Source organism: Panthera tigris, chromosome D1 (genome assembly GCF_018350195.1).
Source record: "Panthera tigris isolate Pti1 chromosome D1, P.tigris_Pti1_mat1.1, whole genome shotgun sequence".
Lineage (NCBI taxonomy): Eukaryota > Metazoa > Chordata > Mammalia > Carnivora > Felidae > Panthera > Panthera tigris.
The window spans coordinates 95,688,636-95,708,724 of NC_056669.1; the positions used below are offsets into that span (position 1 = coordinate 95,688,636).

A 20,089-nucleotide genomic window follows, 5' to 3' on the forward strand; every position below is an offset into this window, starting at 1 on the left:
ATAAATAAACATTAACAACAATTTTTTTAAATGGCCTCGTGTGGCTAATTGCTATTAGGCAGTGAGGTTTTAGGAATGCGTGCATCCCTTTCTTTCCTAACTGTGGCATGGGAAGTACCCTTTGCTTTCAGTTTAGCTGCTTAAAGAGATGGTTCTGAGGATTTGAAAGCAATCTGGCTGTGGTATGCGTTGCTCTGTTCTCTGGAGTTTCTTTAGCTGATCTGGCTGGTGAGGTGAGGGTTCCCCTTCTCCACTCATTGCTCTATGTGTTTGGGACCTGAAGTTCAGCGCTGGGTAAAACATGATTTCCAGTTTCAGGATGGGTTGTTCTTAGTGGGTTAGGTGTTCTCTAGCTAGAACCTCCAAGTAAGTTTGAGAAACTAAAAAAACAAAAAAACAATAACCCTTCCATTCTCTCAAAGCAAGAAGAGAGAGAGACAGAGAGAGAGAGAGAATGGGGTCATAGAGTATAGGTTTTGGTCCTTTCTTATGTGCATACTCATATCAGCTTGCCTGGTGGCATTGTCTGTGAGATCTACCAACCCCTGGGACTTCCCCTGGTGTAGACCATTGGGGGTAGATTCATGTGACTGCTGCTTCTAGGTTTAATGGGTGCTTTACTTCTTCCTGGAATCCCCTTTATATTATTTATGTCTTTGATGGTGATCACTAGTGGTCCCTCAACCTATGTAGTGTTTATGCTCTGGAACCTCTCCGCTCTGTAGGAGTCTTGCCTTCCAGGAGAGAATTACCATCTGGTCTTCCTCAAATCTCCCCCGTAACTTCTGGCTTATGAACTTTGTATTCATGTTTTTGTCTCTTGTGGAGATCTAAATGGTACTAGACCCATGGAAATCCTTTCTGCACTCCATTTTCTTTTAGATGTCCTTGCTATCCAGATGTTAAGACTGGTTCCATACTTTGGTGAAGATAGTTTTTTCCACTTGCTCTCAACTACCAATTCTGTCTTCCTGTGTCCAGGTGGCTGAGGATGGGGCTCTCTTCCCTGCAGCATCTCTGTAGCATGAGGAAGCCATTCAGCACCCAGAAGCAGTCCTTCACCTCTTCCGTTTTTTTGTTTTTTGTTTTTTGGTTTTTTTTACATTTATTTATTTTTGAGAGACAGAGACAGAGCACAAGTGGGGGAGGGGCAGAGAGAGAAGGAGACACAGAATCCGAAGCAGGCTGCAGGCTCCGAGCTGTCAGCACAGAGCCCGATGCGGGGCTAGAACCCACAAACCAGTGAGATCATGACCTGAGCTGAGGTCGGACGCTCAACTGACTGAGCCACCCAGGCGCCCCAGCTCTTCCGGTTTTATAGCCACTACTGCCCATTGTTTGTCTTCCTTCCCGTTTGAAGGATGCAGGCAGCTGTTGGTTCTTTCTCAGATCGGAGACCTCAGATATAGCTAATGATAATATGTTGATGCTTCTTCCAAATAGCCATCCAGTCAGTTTCTCTCTTTTCCCACACACACGCATGCACATATTTATGGTATGCTCTCCAAGCTTGGCATATTATAAGCCTTTCCTCAAAACGTGAAGAACTTATCCCAAATAAAACCTTTAATGATTGCATAAGATTTCAGCACATGAATGAGCCGTACCTTACATTCTGACAGGGTATGATACTGTAAATATTCAGCAATGCTACAGAGTATAATCTCCCAGAAAATCGAGGGGTGTGAAGCCTGGTGAGGACACCCTTCCTGCTGTAGGTTTAACGGCAGAGTTTGTCACACTTTGACTGGCATGCCAGCGGCAGCGTCGCAGTCACCCTCTTTCCTCTCTCGTAGGCCCCGGCGGTACTTCCTCCTGTCCTCTCAGACGGCTGTCCACCCCGAGTACAGAGAAGACCTGGAGGCCCTCCAAGCCAGACACGGGGAGGCGGTGTTAGTCCTGGATAAGTGCACCAACCTCTCAGAGGGCGTCCTCTCCGTCCGTAGGCGCTGCCACAAGCACCAGGTCTTCGATTACCCCCAGGTGCTGCAGGTGAGTGTCCGTCACCCTCTCTTGAGGCTTGGTAGAGCTCGCTTCCACAGAGTCACATGCAGCCCAGCGCAAGAGGCTGGTTTCCCCACGCGGCCGGGAGAACTACCCAAGGGGAGAAGAGGAAAACGTAGTGCTGCTCCTTACCGGACACGCAGGCCTGCGGGCGCGTCCGTGCCTGCCGTGTTGTCCGTGCGCAGCCGCTTGGCCTGTGCGTGTCCCTCCTCCTTTCCGGTGTTCATCATACTTCGGACTCGCAAAGCTGATGGGTTTGCAGAGAAGCCACACGGACAAAGCGGGCACATGTATTTTACTTGTACCCTTGTCTTCACAAGCCCGTCCAGGGAAATTTCCTTCTTTCAGGAGGCTGCTTGTATCCCCTGCCATGCTGGCCCACAAGGCCGCAGTCGGCTTTTGCTGGGAGTGGGAGCTTTTCATTTTTTGTTACTGTCTTGTCCGTTGGTGTTTTGCCACCCTTGGCATGTCCTGCTACTAGTGTGTCCTTTGCTCGGTCACGGGCCTGGCAGTACTTCCTTAGCCATGGGCAGAGTGGTCCTTTGGGGATGTTTTAAGCATAAGCAGGATGCTTGACATTCCAAGGGCCGGGAGCGGGGGAGGGGGGCTATGAAAGGAGAAAGTGAGTTTTTTTCACTGAAATATTTAAAATAGCTCAAGGAGAAATAGCAAGGAGCTGGTGTGACTTTTTTTTTTCTTTTTTTTTAAATCTCCACAGAGAACTGGCCCATGCTGAGATTGTTAAAATACTTTCTCTCAAAGAGTGCTGCATGTCCTGTGGAATGTCTGACTGATAGCAGTGGTGATGCGAGTGGGAGTATTTCTAGTAACCTTTGTCTAGACAGGAAAAATGGTTATCAGCATGCGTGTCCACATCTGGATGCCGACTCTTCGGGGCAGGCCGAGCTGTCCACCTGCACTCCGGGCGCCATGATGCATTCTCTTCTTCAGCCCTCGCTGCTTTCTCATTTATTCCCAGAGGAGTTTGGCATATTGAGTTTCTTTGTATTTTTTTTCTGGACTTTCCTTTACTCTAGCTGTAAAGGTTAAACAGTGAGGTTTTTTTTTTTTTTTTTTTTTTTTTTTTGCTTTTTATCTTTTTTTTTTCCCCTCCCGAAGGGGCAAGCACTGGGAAAAACTAAGTGTTGGAGATAGGATCATTTCTTACTTCGGTTTACCTGCTGCAACTGCTTGTTCTCCTGCATGTCTTCCATTTTCCAAAAGGTTCTCCACTTTGACTAGGCTTGAGGGAGTGAAGGGAGAACACATTTTTTGACTTTGCTTTCTGTTTGATTTATTGTTCTACGGGAACCTATTTGTCGTAGTATGTTTTCAAAGGCATTGCATTCACGAAATGAACATCTTCTGTGTGCAAAGCACACCGCTAGATGCCACGAGGGGTAGAAAGATGAAAGGAGAGTTTGCGGCTTCCCTCTAGGGGGTCCTCGAGGGAGCCCGGAATGCCCAGACAACGTAATCCCGTGACGAGGTAGGCTGAGGTAGGCACCGTAAGCCACGCTCAGCCACCGTGCCGCGGTGTGTTTGCATCACACACTAGGGCTGCAGGGGACCGGGCTGTGGGAGGTCACACTCTTGAGTGCCCAGAGGAAGACTTGGGCTTTGGTTTCGGACTTTTCAGATGCTGCCAGTGGAGGCAGTGACATAGCACGGAAGCATTGCGGCCGGTGCAGCTTTTCAGGTTCCACTGGGGTGAACTGTTACCTTTTGGCATTTTCCGCCAGGATGTCTCAGTGTTGCTTGGCCTCAGCCCTTGGGAGAACCAAGGGCTGACCAAGGGCAGCCCTTGGGAGAACCAAGGGAGACAGCCCTTGGTCTGTCGCGATCAGAGCAAGCGGATCGGCGAAACTGACGTGTAATCCCCTACCTCTGCTTGTGTTCCTGCAGGAGGCCACTTTCTGTGTGGTCCTTCGAGGTGCTCGGCTGGGCCAGGCGGTACTGAGTGACGTTTTACGCGCCGGCTGTGTCCCAGTTGTCATTGCAGACTCTTACGTTTTGCCTTTCTCTGAAGTTCTTGACTGGAAGAGGTGAGTGTTTCCTTCTGGTAAACTTTATACCAGTGGCTCTGTATGTATTGGATTCAGAGAGCCCCTTAGGTAACTGTAATGCATACCTAGGTTTGAAAACTACTCCTTTAGATTATCGTGCTGTATTTTCCATCAGAAGAGTCCGCCTGTTGGCCTAGAGCAGGGGTTCACAAACTGAGGCCTTTGGGTCAGATATGGGAAGCTGCCAGGTTTTGTAAATAAAGTTTTATTGAAACACATCCACACCCATTCATTTGCATATTATGTGCTGGTTGTTTTTGTGCTATGGTGGCAGAGCTGAGTAGTTGCCGCAGAGATTCTCTGGCCCACAAAGCATAAGATATTACTTACCTAGCTTCTTATCTAAGATGTTTAGCAACCCTTGGTCAAGAGCAGTGGCTCTCCATTATAACTGCAGCGCATACTCACCTGAAGGACTTTAAAAGATGCCTGGGCCTCATCCTCAGGAACGCTGTACTTGAAGCTCCGCGGGTGTGATTTGTAGCCATAGTTGTGAACCACCGCTCTTAGAGACCAGCGAATTTGCATAATGTTACCAGCTGGAGATGGAGTGTCTGCACGTGGGTAAAAGCTTAGAAACAGTCCCAGTGAACAGATGGACAAACGTAGGTTCCGCTAGGTTGTAGGTTGTTCCCTAGGACTTTGGAAGTTGAAGATTATTGAAAATCAGCTGCCTTTGTGTTTACCTCTCTGGCTGGACTGCCTCAGATATTGCTTTCTCCTCTCCCGACTGTTTGGATATTTCTGTTCGCGTCTGACTACCATAGATAGGTATTTGAACAATGTTAAGTAGCATTCATTCATGTGTACATTCATTCGTCTTGTACTTATTGGAACGTCTACTGCGAGCAATGCGGTCTCTGCTTCTGAGGAGGCTGGCATCTAGTGGGGAGGACAAACTGAGAATTCTCATAGCATGTGATATGTGCTGTGGCAGAGGCCTGCACAGGGGGCAGTGGAGGCCCAGAACAGAGGGGGAGCCTCATTCAGCCTGAAAGAGGGCTCTGTGTAATTCTGTTTATCTTAGAGAAGTGCTGAGAGCCACAGCCAGTCGACCACGCATCCGTGGAAACATTCGTTCAGGGCCCTTTGTCTGCCAGGGGCCGTGTTAGGTATGGGGATGCAAAGATGAGCAAGGTCAGACCTTGCCTCCTGGACGCTCCTAGCCTAGTGGTGGGAGATAGACAAGTAGACCGGCAACGGCCAGCTACCGTGAGGGGACGCAGCCCAGGCTGGGTGGGACGCTGGGAGAAGGGTGAGGTGGCCGCACACGCCATCACTGGCAGTGGCTGGAGTTGGTGAGGGCTCCGTGGAGGCAGTGACCCCGAGCTGAGTCTGGAAAGATACTCTCGTGAGAATCCGGACTGGCTTGGGTAGTTGTAATTACGGTTAAGTGGAGGCAGGGCTCTGAATTTGGAGCCAGAAGGCCTGGGTTCAGATAACCATCGCTGGCTAACTTTGTGATCTTGTCAAATCATTTTTTTTTTGAGCCTCAGTTTTCCCATCTGTATAGTGGAAATCATGGACTGACTTAGCAGATACTTACTAAGTGCCAGATCCGTGTGCCAGACGGTACCACGTGCTCAGGGTGTGTGTTGGAAAGCAGGTGTGGTTTCCATCCTAACGGACTAGTTTTGTTGGGGAGGGGGTTTCGGGTTTTAAAGTTCATCTGTACAGATATAACAGCAAACCCTGCTAAATGCCACGACGGGCAGGTCATCGCCGAGCCGTCCCTCTCTCACCCAGGCGTCTAGCCTGCCAGCGAGTCCTGCCGGCTCTGTCCGAGCCACTTTTGCCGGCTCTTGTGCATTTTGCGATGGTCTCCAGCTGTTCTGCTCTCTGCCGTTTCTTCTGACACCTTAGGCAGAATGACCCCATTGGAACTTAATCAGATCATGCCAGCTCTCCTAAACCCTTCCTTCTAATGGCTTTCTCTCTCAGTAGAAGCCGAGTCCTTACAATGGCCTGCAAGGCCCCGTGGCTTTGCTGAGCTTCCCCACCCCTCCCCCCACATTTGTCTCCTGGTCTCCTCCATGTTCTTTACTGTACTCTAGCCACCCTCGCCTCCTTTCTGGTGCCAGAGCATTCCCAGCGTGCTGCTTCCTCAGGGCCGCTGGCTCGTTAGCCCTTTTGCCTGGAATGCTCTCCCACAGGTGTTCTTGTGGTGCTCAGCCCTGGCCTTCTCTGTCTTACGTGGTCACCGTCGTGATCCCAGGACCTGGCACGTAACGGGGACTCCATAAATACATGCGGACTAAGCGAATGGATTTGAGTAGGTAGCTGAAGGCCAAAAGTCCTCGTTGGTTCAGAGTGGGCAAGTATGAGAAGGGAGAGCATACCAGGCAGGAGGGAGTTCACAGCCACAGACCCCGTGGCGGGTAGAGCATGGTTTGTTGAAATGACCAAAAGGGCGCCAGTGTGGCTGGAGCACATGGGTGGGGGCGGGGTGGAGGGAGGTGAGGAAACGCAGCAGGCAGCAAGCGGGAACTGTGCTGAGGAAGGGGGGAGGAGGAGGAGGGGGGGGAGGAGGAGGGGGAGGAGGAAGCACGCACCGGAGGGAATGCGGGTGAAGGAGGGTGCGGGTGTTCGTGTCTCTGCTCGGAGGGGCTCAGCAGGACATGCACGTGCAAGTGCTTTGTGTGAAGGCCTGTGTGTATGTAAACTGTTTTGCCGTTGTCTCCAGAGCATCTGTGGTTGTGCCAGAAGAAAAGATGTCAGAAGCGTACAGTATTTTGCAGAGCATCCCCCAAAGACAGATTGAAGAAATGCAGCGGCAGGTAAGAGGCCAGGCAGCCCTGCTGGGGACGTGGGTGGCACGAAAGGGCGGCCTGCACGGTTGGGGTACACGTCCCAGCTGACGCGTGAGCGGGGCTTGTGGCCTCCACCGTGTCGGCTGACCACACTGAAGCGAGGAGAGCAGACTCCGGTGAGTTCCACCAAATGAGGGTTGAAATAGTAACTGTCAGAGATTTGAAAACTCTCCCGAGGTAAGCCTGCCATGTTTTCAGGGTCTTGCATAGCAGTGTGTTCAGCCCGCAAAGCTGAACCTTTGGGTGGTTGTGTTCACAGCGGGTGCCACTTACAGTGACTAAGGCGGCCCTGGAAGCAGGGATGCTTCAAGGTGACGCTTCTGAGCAGCTGTTGACCAGGAGAATGTTGTCGTGTCAGCTGGCCTAGAGTTCCAGCTTCCTGGTCCCAGAGGCTTCCTCACTGAGAGGCCCTCCCTGCCTCCTGGAGCGGGTGCCGTGCGCCTGCCTCACTTTCCAGTTTCTCTTCCACCTTCTGATAGTCCTTCCCCTGGGCTGCTCTCGACAGTCTGAAGCACGCCACTGGGGGCCTGAGGTGGCCCTGCTTCCCTTTCTTTTCTCTTTCCAGAAAGGAATTTAGTTGGGCTGAAATGTCAAGCGAATTAAAAAAAAAAAAAAAAGAAAAAAGACTATCCCAAGTTGTTACTGTGCTTGTTGTTTCTGTTTCTTTTCTTTTTAATGGATTTTTAAGGTTTTTATTTTTGTCAAAATTATCTTTATAGGAGATGCGTGGGAGAGAGGTTTGGAGGTATTCAGCATTAAGTATGCACCTGTTCCATGTACCCTCTGCTTTTGGTTTGACACCCCCACCCTGGGCAGAGAGCCTGCACGTGACCTTGTCCAGGGAATGGGTGTCAGGCCTCTGTCTGGGTGACGGCAGGGTGGTCACCTGCCAGTGGGGGGTGGGGCGGGGTCTGGGCTTCTGACCACTTCGTAAGTACAGGTTCAGTCTGTCCTTCTGCTTTCGGCTCATCTTTGCCCCCACCTGGGGTTCCGCAGTGGCTGACCTCAGGTTTTTCTCAGCTGATTTTTCTCAGCAGCTCCCTTGGGTTTGCAGAGTCAGCTACCCTGTCTCGTTCTGCCCCTCAGCTTCCGCATTTTATTGCTGTCATCTCGTCTCTCATTTTCTTTATCTTGGAGTGATTATGCCTTTGCTTTTAAAAATTTGTCTTAATTGTCGTTTTTGGGTTTTAGGAGGCAGTGAAAATTAGTGGATGTGTCGAGTCTCCCCCTCTTCATTAGACCAAGGGATGGCGGCATCATGCAGTAATTAGTCTGTAGGCGCTGACCTTGGACTGCCTGCACTGCATGCGCACGGCTCTGCCCTTGGCCAGGGATTTGCCGTCTGTGGACCTCAGTAACCTCATCTGTAAAACACGCTGGCATTCTGCTTTGAAAACAAATCACAACTTGATTTTAGCCTCCCCGTAGTAGTTTCACAGCCCGCTCATGTCCATTTTAAGTTTCTGGGCCTCTCGGTTGTTATTTAACTACTGACCTCATCTGAGTTTAGTCAGTTAGAAAATCCATCTAGGGATCTCTAGATTCTTCATCTAAATCTCTGGTTGCTATAACTTGTGTAGAAGAAAATATTCCTTTTCACAGAAGAGTCCTCTTGTCTGAGCTCCTTGTGTTTCTTTTGTGGCATCTTGATTCATTAACGCAGCTGAGTATCTGCCAAATCAGATACCATCTTAAGATTCCAGTCGGAGAAGGCCAGGTAAGCACCCTGCACCGTCATGTTGGGAAAGAGAATCATTTGGTTTTCGGAGCAGAGCTCCTACGGCCAGCTTCTAGAACACTGTTGTTCCGCAGAGCCTGGCTGGGGAACCGCACGTCTGAGACCAGCGCGGCGGGTTATTTCTGAGTCCAGGCTCAGACTCCTAGAACCATGGAGATGGAATGAATAGAGGTCATTTAAAATAGGGTACTTTGAGGTTATTTGGGTTCAGAGAGATATACTTGGAGTCAGAAGACTTGGGTATGAGCCCTGGCTCTGTCCCTATGAATTGTATGACAGTGGTAAGTCACCAGAGCTCCCTGGGCTTTCATTTCCTCCTTTACGAGATGATGGGGTGGCTGGATCCTCTCTCATGTCCCATTCATCTGTTTAAAAACTCTGTGAACCTCTCGTCCTTAGCAAGAATGTCACTGTCCTTGACGGCATTAATGACCACGTGGCTGTCTCTTCTCTGCTGTTCACCTCTAGGCCTGAGGACCAGTCACCTCCTGGGGTGGTGAGTGCCCCACCTTGTGTAATTGGACAGAAAGGCAGTCTTGGCACTTTCCTGCCTCCCTTTCCAAGTCTTCCTTCTGCTTTCTGATGCCCTTCTTCTCTGCTGCTTTCAGACTTTCTAAAGCACTCTGCTGCCGTTCCCCTGTGTAGTCCTGCTCCCCTTTCCCTAAGTATCCTGTGTTCTAAAAGTGACCTCTTTTCTTCTCCCAGTCCCAGCTTTCTAGATGGACTGATGTCAACTAGAAGTGAGATTATCTGGTTAAGTAATTCCCAGATAGATAGAAAGGAGGACCAGGTTCAACTACTAGAGGCCAATAGCACACCCTTTTCCCAAGTCGTGACAACCAAAAATGTCTCTGGACATTGCTAAATGTCCCATGTGGGGCAACATTGCTTTGATTGGGAACCACTGTTCTTTTGGTGGTGATGATCTCATCCCAGATTAGAGAGAGTTCCTTTGCTCTGTAGGACGCTTTGCAGAATATGTTTGTCATTTTGCCCTCTGTTTACTGTCCATCGATTTAATCTGACCTTGGCAGAAGTAGCGAAAAAATAGCACATACTTGGTTCTGGAAAGTTTTTATACCTAGTGAGTTCTCTTTAGGGGGTTCAGATTCAGATCTTTCTGTAAGATAAGTTGCATAAACTTTTAGGGGAAAACCTGTTGCCTCAGCCGTTGATTCCTTAGAGCCTCTGGTTGATAGGTCAGAATGAGCTGAGGCTGAGCAAGTCTGATTTCTTGCTCAGCAGTTGAAAACAAGCTCGAGGAGCTGCATGGACAGTTGCAGCCAGCAGAGGTCTCCATCCACTTCTAAGTGACTCCTTTTCCTTGGGACCATTGAAATGTTTCCAAGAAATCCTAAGGTGCTTCTCACTGGCCTTGTCCTCATAGTCAGTCTCTAGCGATTAGTTCTTTCAGATGAGGAAAAATAGTGCCGAGTGTAGGGTTTTTGCTGTCTGTAGATGGAGCAGAGCTAAAGTTTCTGAACTGACCCCAACGTTGTGGGGATGGGATCTTGGTGATAAAAATATCGCAGTGACGTTTTGTAGCTTAGAGCTCGGGATGAGGGAGGCTACAGCGTAACTGGTGGGCACAGCGGCGAAAGCCCTCATCGTGACCTGGGCATTGGGACGCACCAAGGGAGAGACATTTTGCCCGACAAGGAAAAGTGAATCTGCCTTCTGACCGTAGATATGATATCAAAGCAACCATAAAGTTAAGTACAATGCTAGAGCAAAAGGAAGTAAGGGTTAAGCTAAGGTTTGTGAAGACAAGGACCACCTCTGCCTCCATTATGTACTCCTGAAAAATGACAAGAGGGCTGGCATATGTGGCATTGTACAAGCTAGGGGCTTACAGGTTTGTGTGTGTGTGTGTGTGTGTGTGTGTGTGTGAGAGAGAGAGAGAGAGTAGTTAAAAACCAGCTCCTTCAGTTAGTAGAGGGTAAGAGTTATAACAGGATCAAGCCAACATATCAGTTGGCCTTTTGTCATCCTGTGAGCTAAATTAACTAGTTAATTTAGTGAAACACTAATTATTATTTTTTCAACGGGAGATGGTGGGAGATAATACTAAATCTGTGATCCCCACTCACAAAGGCTTGTTCTCTTGGGGCTATAGGGACATAAGCACAAAGAAAGTTGAGAAGACAGTGCACATTTTCCAAAGTACATTAGGGGTCTGAAATGGAAGGGAGAAGTTATGGGCTGGAGTCAGGGACAGATTTATTGGGGAGGTGGCATTTGAGGTAGGCCCTAAAGATGGAGAGGCCTATCAAGCACCTTCCCTACACTGGAAGGCAGGAAGAAGTATGCAACTGAATATTTTTCTGTAGTCAGAAGGAACGTTCATATCCGCAGTGTCCCTTGAATGACAGTGGAAAAGAAAGCAATCTAGGATCTTGGAAGGCTGGGTAGACACGGGACCGTATAGTTGGAAATGTTTGTGTGGATAGGGAGGAAGGCGTAAATGGATCCCTGGTTTATCTGTTGAGTGGAGTTTCCAAACATTCTTTTATTGGTCAGTGGCTCCACCAGCACTGACCTCTAACCTCAGCCACACTAGGAGGTGGAAGTCAGGAGCCTGCTTTGCCTTTGAACTCTTCTTTGTACTCGATTGACTGGGAGCCTTTGAGGTGGCAGAAACAGTCAGCATCTTCTTTTCTCCCCGGCCTTTAAGCTTGGGTGAGTTAAAATACCAGTTTCTTTTCAGTCTGTTACACCGACCCGTCTCACTTTGCCTTCATATTTTCCTACCAAGCATAGCGAATATTCGTGCTGCTAAAGAGTACTTGAAGATGTAACTCGATGATTGGGAAAAAGACAAAACACTTCCATTTAAGAAGATAAAACCCCAGGCCTGTGGCACCCTCACTGACCAGGACTATAGTTAGGTGGCCAGTGTGGCTATGACTAAGGAAAAAGCAGAAAAGAACACAGAGTCCAAATGTGTGTGCACACCAGAGGTCACATACTTTGTCCACACGACAGCCTCTAGACCGAAGCTTGTATTTTATCCTACTTGCATGTAATTTCAGCACAGTGACTTACCCGGTTTCCATAGCCATAGTAGCTTAGCAGTCACAAATTTGAAGGGCGGAAGGCTACAAGGGAGGGTCTGTGAGATGGGGCATCTGCCGTCTGGTGTGAAGAGCAAAGACAGGAAAGCCGTTTTAACAACAGGACTCTCAGTACGTTGGATAGACGGATAGACGACAGACAGCTCCGCAGGCTTTGCCGTGTCCTGGGTGCGTCGGGGCAAGCTGGCGGACTTCCTTGACTCATAGAAGTACGTGTTTGTTTGCTTTTCATATTTTGGATTTCTGACGTCCAAATGAGACCTACCATCAGTTTGAGTATCACTTTTGCTTTTTCCTCTAAAGCTGTTCTTGATGCAGTATCTTAAAATTGAGGAGATACAGAAATTGCTATTCTTGGTGATGCCCTCGAATCTTTAAGTGAAGATTTAAATTTTGTTTAGCATGTATATAAATATATATGTATATATATATATTTTTTTAAATAGTGGCTCTTAATGTAATATACTTTATAAAGCTTTCTGTCTAGAATGTTTGTTTTTACAGACTCTTAAATACTCTTAAATACAGAGAACAAACTGATGGTTATCAGAGGGGAGGTGGGTGGGGGATGGGGTGAAATAGGTGATGGGGATCAAAGAGCGCACTTACCGTGATGAGCACTGAGTAATGTAGAATTGTTGAATCACTGTATTGCACACCTGAAACTAATATAACACTGTATGTTTACTATACTGGAACTGAAATTAAAAATTTAGGGGTGCTTGGGTGGCGTAGTTAGTTAAGTGTCTGACTTTGGCTCAGGTCATGATCTCGTGGTTTTGTGGGTTCGAGCCCCGTGTCGGGCTCTGGCTGACAGCTCAGAGCCTGGAGCCTGCTTTGGATTCTGTGTCTCCCTCTCTCTCTGCCTCTCCGTCATTCACCCTCTGTCTCTAAAAAATAAATGAACATTAAAAAAAATTAAAAACTTAATAAAAATGAAGAAAATGAAAATGTTTTTATTTTTAAACAGTGTTTTGTGATTTCCTTAAAGGTGTAAACTCTCCAATGTCTAGAAACCTCAGCAGTGCAGTTCTCTGAAGGTTCCCTGCGCGGGTGGCTTGACCGTCCTGTCCATTGACAGTTATACAGCTGTCCGAGTCCACTTCCCCTCACTCCCCCACCGTTTACAAAGCAAACTGTTTAAACAGAGTAGTGAGATAGGCAGTCAGACAAGTAATCTGAATGTTTTAACGTGAGGAAACTGAGAATAAAGAGATGTAAAGTAATCCTCCCAAGACCGCACACCATGTGAGGGACAGACAGGGAGCATACTCTTTTGCTGCCCACAACTTTATTTAAATCGCAGAGCTGTGTGGCCTGGATTGAGGCAAAAAATCAGACGAACTTGCCAATAATTCAAGATGACTGCTTTACTGGATCATCTTCTCAAAAAAGTCGTCGCTTGAGACATTTAGGACTGGATGCCTCCCTGGAAATATATTATGAAGAATATGGAAAATATTTCACTTCTGATTTCCAGAATCAATATTGTAATGTCTGTCATTTTTATCCCTCCACCTGTGAAATTGAAAATTTTTTATGTACATGAACTGAACTCTCACAGCTTTTTAAAAAATGCCAGATATTCCCTGCCTCCTTTCCTCCCCCACTCCCAGGCCCCAACAAGTCACTCCAAGCTGTGTTTCCCAATCTCTGCTTTCGTACTTGCCCTAAAAAAAGCTGCTGGATTGCTTGCCCTTAAACAAAACACATTGACCTGACCCTGGAGTTCTTCCTGTGAAACAGACGACCATGGTTCTGACCCAAAGCTGGGCTCTTTGGCCCATGGGAGAGCCTTGAGGACTGAGCATGATCGCTTTGTGGGATATTTTGAATTTCACAATTTCTTTTCAATAGCACTGGACTCTCTGTGTCTGAGTTTTCCTGAATGCATAAATCCACATTGTGAAGGAGATGGGTTAATGTATGTTGTTTAAAGCAGGATAAAATAAGGACTCGTTTAATTGGAACTCTTAAGGAAGAGCATTTTTATGTGTTTCACTTCTTTCCCCCCCACTTTAGTATTAGGAACCTTATTGGAAAAAGACTTCTGCCAAGTATCTGATGGGAAGCCAAGAAAAGCATTTTAATAGAACTGTCTCAAATTTATAGTGCACTAGGGCCTGTAAATAAATTTTCCTGTCTTTAAGGTTTGCGCTGATTTGCAGTTATTTTGTGTGGCTTCTGAGATTTAAATCCTCACAGTCCAGATGGAGAGACCATAAAGCTGCTTTCCTTGGCAGCCCTGGCAAACCTTGTCCGTGGGCAAACGGTAGCGAGGAACGTGCAGAACCTCGTCTGCAAATGCCTGCTTATCTTATTATGGCGCCACTTTTAATTTGTTCGGTGGCTTTTCCTAGAGCAGCCCACCTACAAGTTCTCAGAACGTAGGAGAGTTAGTCTTTAATCTCATAATGCAAGCCAATCAAATAAATATGTGTTAAGCACCTGCTCTCAACATACTGCATAGGCAAATTGAGGGGGTTTTTTTTGTTTTTTTTTTTTTTTAAGTAGAGGGCACGGCACAGATCCTGCCTTTAAGAAAGGCCCTGAGGTTGCTGGGGAGAGTACTGTCGGTAATATACCCATTGAAAGGCCAGAAGTGCTGTCACTCAGTTGTGCTACGGAGAGTCAGGAATGGATCAGAAGTGAAGGGAATCCTCACAACCAGGTAGTCTCAGATAGGAAGACCGGATGCTCTGGAAGGGTACTGACCTCCGTCTGGAGATGGCTTCTATGAGAAAGACTCAGCAGATGGAGCAGAACGAGCAGGGACCTTGAATACTAGTGGCAAAGAACTTTGCAGAGAATTAGAAGGCAGGGAAGGTCAGTGACAAGCGGAGAGTAATGAGAAGATCAGTGATGGAGGGGAAAGCAGTGTTCACTAAGGAGACTGAGAAACAGAATCAAAGAGCTGGAAGGGACCTTCAAAACGGCTCAACCTGTTCCTTGTATTTAAATTTTTTTTTTCTTAATGCTTATTTATTTTTGAGACAGAGAGAGAGACAGAGCATGAGTGGGGGAGGGGCAGAGAGAGAGGGAGACCCAGAATCCGAAGCAGGCTCCAGGCTCTAAGCTGTCAGCACAGAGCCCCACGTGGGGCTCAAACTCGTCAACTGCAAGATCATGACCTGAGCCGAAGTCGGATGCTCAACCGACTGAGCCACTCAGGTGCCCTGTTCCTGTTCCTTGTATTTTATAAATGACAGGCTCTTGAGTTCAGGTGGTCTTGAGAATGAATTGTCAGGGCCGGGGTTGAGCCTGACTGGAGCCCAGGTCTCCTGACTCCTGGTCTGATGATTTGGGGTGGGGGGCGGTTCTGGGCATTGGGTACTGCAGTATTTTCCAGACTGAGGCTCTTGATTTGTTAGGAGATCATGCAGTCAATTCATTGGGTGATGACTGGCATTTTATTTTATTTTTTTTTAAATGAAATAGAATAGAAAGGAAAATATCAGCATATTCCGCAGTAAAGATAAGTAGTTCCAGAAACCTCTATTTCAATTATAAATGTAGATGAGTAGTAAGTTGCAGTATAAGATGTATTTGTTTCTTAGTGTGGGTCCGAGTCCAAAAAGTTTGAAAAATGTTGGTAGTGGAAAGCACAGGGGTTTTTGAGTTGGAGAGACCCGAATTCAAATCCTAAACTGTGCCACAAATCCTAATTTGTGACTGTGGTCCAGTTACTTAACTTTCAAAGCTTCCCTTTTCTTATCTCAGACCTAGGGCTAATAACACTGTAGAGCAGTTGTGTTGATCACATGAAGTCATTAAAGCATCTGGGTTCTGGTCTGCCTGCTCCACTCTGACAGTCATCTGGGGTTGCCCTGCCTGGGTTTGTGTTTGAATATCAGAAGGAGCCTTCTGGTATGGAGTTTGGTCTTAAGGAACCACAGTGAGTTACCACCATGGATGTATTATGCATTTGCTTCTGGGCTTGGAAACTTGAAACGGAATTTATTCCTGTGGGTCTGGTATACTTTCTACATCTTGGCATGGAAGGTGGTTCACCTCTCTGTTTTTCTGTTGAGATCAGAATGACTGATTAAGATCAGTGGTTCTCTAGCTGGCCTTAAAAAAAAAATCATTGGCACATTTGGATAAAGAACTATTACTTTTTTCCCCTTTCTAGTGAGAGAAAATTTTACAGTGAGTCTTTTTTCCCCTCTGAAGATGTGTTTTCTGCCAAATGATGATTTTATTCATTTTTTGGACTGAAAAATCAAAAAAGAAATGAACTTAAAGAGAAAAGTCAGTATGGACATGTGGGGGGTGAACAGTTGAAGGACTTGAGTTGCTGAGTAAGGACTAAAAATAAAGGGCATTTTTATGAGAACGTAAGAGGACCGGTCAGATCTCTTTTTGAAATAGCTGTTGTCCACATCTCACTGAAAAGAGGCTGAGTTCTGTTGTATGAGTTTCCTGGTACTCTCTGCTTCTTCCTTTTTCCTCTCCTCCTCCTGCTACCCATGCCTCCCTTCCCCCATTCCTTTCTGGCCAGCTCCATCCCAGATTTAAAATCCTGCTGGAGAGTGGGGACGAGAGCTTCATCCCCCAGATGATTTGGGCCAGGGGCTAAAACACTGCCATAAATCTGCAGCTCATTTTAATGCCACGTTAAAACAGTGTGAGCGGCTGGTTTCCGTGGCCCCTGCCCTCTTTCTTTATGGGCTTCTTTGGCTCTTCTTTATAAAGAGGCCCCGCGGAGTCATTTTAAAGTTCTTATCAGTTTGCTGACAGCTATATGGGTCTTTCTGCCGAGTCCAGGAGCTCAGGCAGGCGTGTGAAACTTCTGATATTAAAACTGAAGAAAAATGCCAGGCAGGAGGGATTGGGTGGTGCAACCATTATTCGGAGGTAAAAGACTAGTGAGATCATTAACCTTTGCAGGTCCAGAACCCTGCCGTTGGCCGGATGAATCACTTTCTTAGTTGAGGGAGGCTGGGGCGGTGAGGGCTAGGCAAGAGAGGATTTTCCAAGGGCTTTTATTTTTATCCCTTGATTAGAAAATGCCGTTCCGCTGGCAGTTTGTGCTTTCAGGCTTCAGCAAGTCAGTTGGGCAGCCCTGAAGGGCTAGGGGGAGCCAGGTTTATGATGTACTTGTTTTCTAAAGGCCGTCTCACTGGCTAGGCCTCTGCTCGCATGTCTTCGCCAGCGCCAGCTTGCTGTCTCTGTGCCCACGGCATCAGTTATCAAATTTAAAGGGACTTTCATCAGTCTGCTTTGCTGCCCCTTTTAGACCAGATTGCTAACCCTCAGTAATCCTCCCAGAGTGCTTCATGGAAACGCCAGGCCCTCTATAAATGTCAGCCTGCAATGCTTGGCCCTTTTTACCCTCTCCGTTACAGAGAAATGGACTGGATGCGGCTCCTCCCTCTTCCCTACCACTTTTCCTTTCTTTCTTTTCTGGAAAACTCCCGCAGCAGACAGCTGAGGGGAAGGAAAAACCATTACCTGGAGCGAGGCCAGCAGCTTGAGGGGAGCTTCAAAATCTCTGGCATCTCCCGACCAGAATGTTTTTCCAGGCATTTCAAAAAGTGCATCCCTGCCCTCCTTCTCCTTTCAGTTTTCCAGCCTTGATTTTCAGAGCAGCTGGGGTGGGTGGAATGTGCCCTCAGGATGGACTTTATATCTGCCTGCTCTTCTAACTGAGGCATTTAGGAAGAGGTTAGTAGAAAGAAGCAAAATCCAATGGATATATATATATATATATATATATACACACATATATATATATATATATATTTAATTGCTCTGCACCCTTTTGGCACATACACATTATTTTTCCTTTTCAAATAGTTTTCGACATGAGCAGTTTTGCAAGTGTATTTAGCCATTCAACTTGAGGTTGAGGCAAAAGCAAGAAATTCTTGTAGCAAGTTAGTCAGATTATATGGCTGTTGATCTAGGATTAATGATTTTCATTGAGCGAACAATAAAAAAATACTGGTTTCTTTTATTGCTCATGTAACTCCTGTGAGGAGAGTAATTAGTTATAAAGGCCAAACGAGCTATCCCAAACTCTAAAACGATAGAACTACTTTTTTATACATTTGCTGGGGACTAAATTGATACCCGGTAGTTAGTTAAGAAGTTTAATGAACTGGATATTATTGCTTATAGTATAATTATAACAGACTTACTGAAAATATTGAAGTTACCAAAGATAAGCCATATAAAAATAACTTAAGTATATTGGACATTTTCCATAAATACGTGATGATGAACAATCATTGCACGGCTTTTTCCAGGGGTCAGGATAGATGGAATGGTCCATTTCCTCTTCGGGCATTGGTTGAAGAGCTGTATCTAGAGTTAACGTGGGTTAATCCCTTGTAATGAGTCCCCAGTATGGGACATTGCTTCAGGAAATGGCCTAATAAAAGTGTTAAATATTAATTTGTAGCCTATGTAAGAATTGTCTGACTCTTTGGGGCTGGTTGCCCACAGAGTGGGACTCTTTGTGAGGCATTTCTGAGAAATGATTGCTCATTACAGGAAACCCAGTGCAGCTTTTGTAGATTTGTTTTATGCTTACTTACAAAAATATCTAGGTTTGTTTACAAAACAATGACTTGTAAGTTATCAAGGGTTGCTATGTTTGGTGAAGAATTCACTGTATTCAGGTCTTCAGTAAGGGTTCAAGTGATCCGTAAGATCTCTGTCAATATTTATAAATGTCAATATAGGTTATACATATATATGCATGTATATACATATATATGCATATATATGTATATATTCTGTCTCTCTCAGCATTGCAGAGGTTGAGAGGATTTGGTGTTGCATACTTATTTTTGGCATGACATAATTTTTGGCTCTATAATAGCACGATGTTACAATTCCACGCTACTCTTCTTGGGAATGTGAGACAACAATAGTCTATATTTATTTCATCTCTCTTTACTTAAAGACACGTAATACCAAATCAGACCAGGATTGGTACAGAAGCAGCTCCACGTAAACCACTTCTGGCAATATGGTTATCTCTGTCCTGTAAACTTAAGGCTAATTTGTTATGTTGAAACGTGTACTTCCCGTTTTGATAAGGGCCTTAGTAGGACAGCAGTTCGCTTGTTATCTTTCAGATTCCAGTACTTTTCCTTAGAAGGTTTCTCTTCAGCCACGTGCAGTGCATATGTGTATTGAGGTATTTTTAACTTTCAGGTTAACTCGAGCAGGTCTTGATGATCTTCTGTATGTGTCAAAGAGCTTTGAGTTTTTGTTTTAACTAGAGACTGAGGGTTGAGTTCAGCAGTGAGGCTGAACGTTGGCATTTGGCCAGAATGAAAAGACCCAGAAGTTGGCGATGCAGTGAAGGGTCTGAGTGACACAGCCAAGGATTGTGGTGCAGTGTGGGCAGGAACAGAGGACCCGAGTGGATTCCCTGGAGCCCAGAATAACCGCAAATCCGTATTCCCCCAAGTCTCTGCCTAGCGAGTTGTAGGTAACTCTGGATATGGCGTGACAGCAGGCACGACCTTTGAGAATCTTTCTGGAGTAACCCGCAGATGGGAAACTACAGAGTAGAAAGGTTTTAATGGTCTCATCAGCTGCCGCAGTGATTTTTAACTGTGAGGCGAGGGAGGGATCAGGATTCCCCGCGAGGATTTTCAAACTTCGCATACTTCTCTCACTCCCACTCAGTTCTTTTTTTTTTTTTTAATTAAAAACAATTTTTTTTTTTAACGTTTATTTATTTTTGAGACTGGGAGAGACAGAGCACGAGTAGGGGAGGGGCAGAGAGAGAGAGAGAGAGAGACAGAATCTGAAACAGGTCCAGGCTCTGAGCTGTCAGCATAGGGCCCGACGCGGGGCTTGAACTCCCGGACCATGAGATCATGACCCGAGTCAAAGTCGGACGCTCAACCGACTGAGCCACCCAGGCGCCCCACTCCCACTCCCACTCAGTTCTTAACTGCGTTCTGGTGTCGGGTTGGGGAATGGGGACTGAGGACATGAATTTCTGTTGAGAGTCCCTGCTACGATAAACCTCCCCACTGTTACTCACGGGTATACATCATCCTTCAGGTGAGAAGGATCGGGGGGAAAATTGAGAGCCACTGACATAGCAGGTGTAGCTACTTCAAGCTTCGCCTCTGTTCAGAGTCCCAGCTCGGAGGCTGGACTTTGGGGTTTCCGCTCAGAGTCAACAGGGGAACTTGTCTTAGTCATCTCTAGTCAGAAGCAGCAGGCAGCTTACAGAGGACTCGTGCCTCTGGTCAGGTGGGAAAGTGAAACACAGCATTGGATCCACACTATTCTCAGTTTCTCTCTTTCTGGGAATACGTAGGGACAGTGGAGAGGGCTCACCTGTGACCTGTCTGCTGAGTTAGTGTCCCCAGCGAAAAAAGAAGCAACCGCCAAAGAATGTCTCCTGAGTTTTCTCTAGTTGGA

At 46.6% G+C, this 20,089-nt stretch overlaps 1 protein-coding gene across 5 annotated transcripts in view; it reads left to right on the forward strand.

The window, feature by feature from the left end:
* Positions 1–20,089, forward strand: part of EXT2 (exostosin glycosyltransferase 2) — a 145,431-nt gene that overhangs the window by 25,440 nt on the left and 99,902 nt on the right. For all 5 annotated transcript variants that reach the window (XR_006208723.1, XR_006208724.1, XM_042959558.1 and 2 more), the window contains exons 5-7: positions 1,797–1,992; positions 3,910–4,049; positions 6,754–6,847. Coding sequence is in view for 3 of the 5 variants with exons in the window: in XM_042959558.1 (XP_042815492.1) it covers positions 1,797–1,992; positions 3,910–4,049; positions 6,754–6,847 (430 nt within the window). In the remaining 2 variants the exon portion in view is untranslated. The remainder of the gene's footprint in view (positions 1–1,796; positions 1,993–3,909; positions 4,050–6,753; positions 6,848–20,089) is intronic.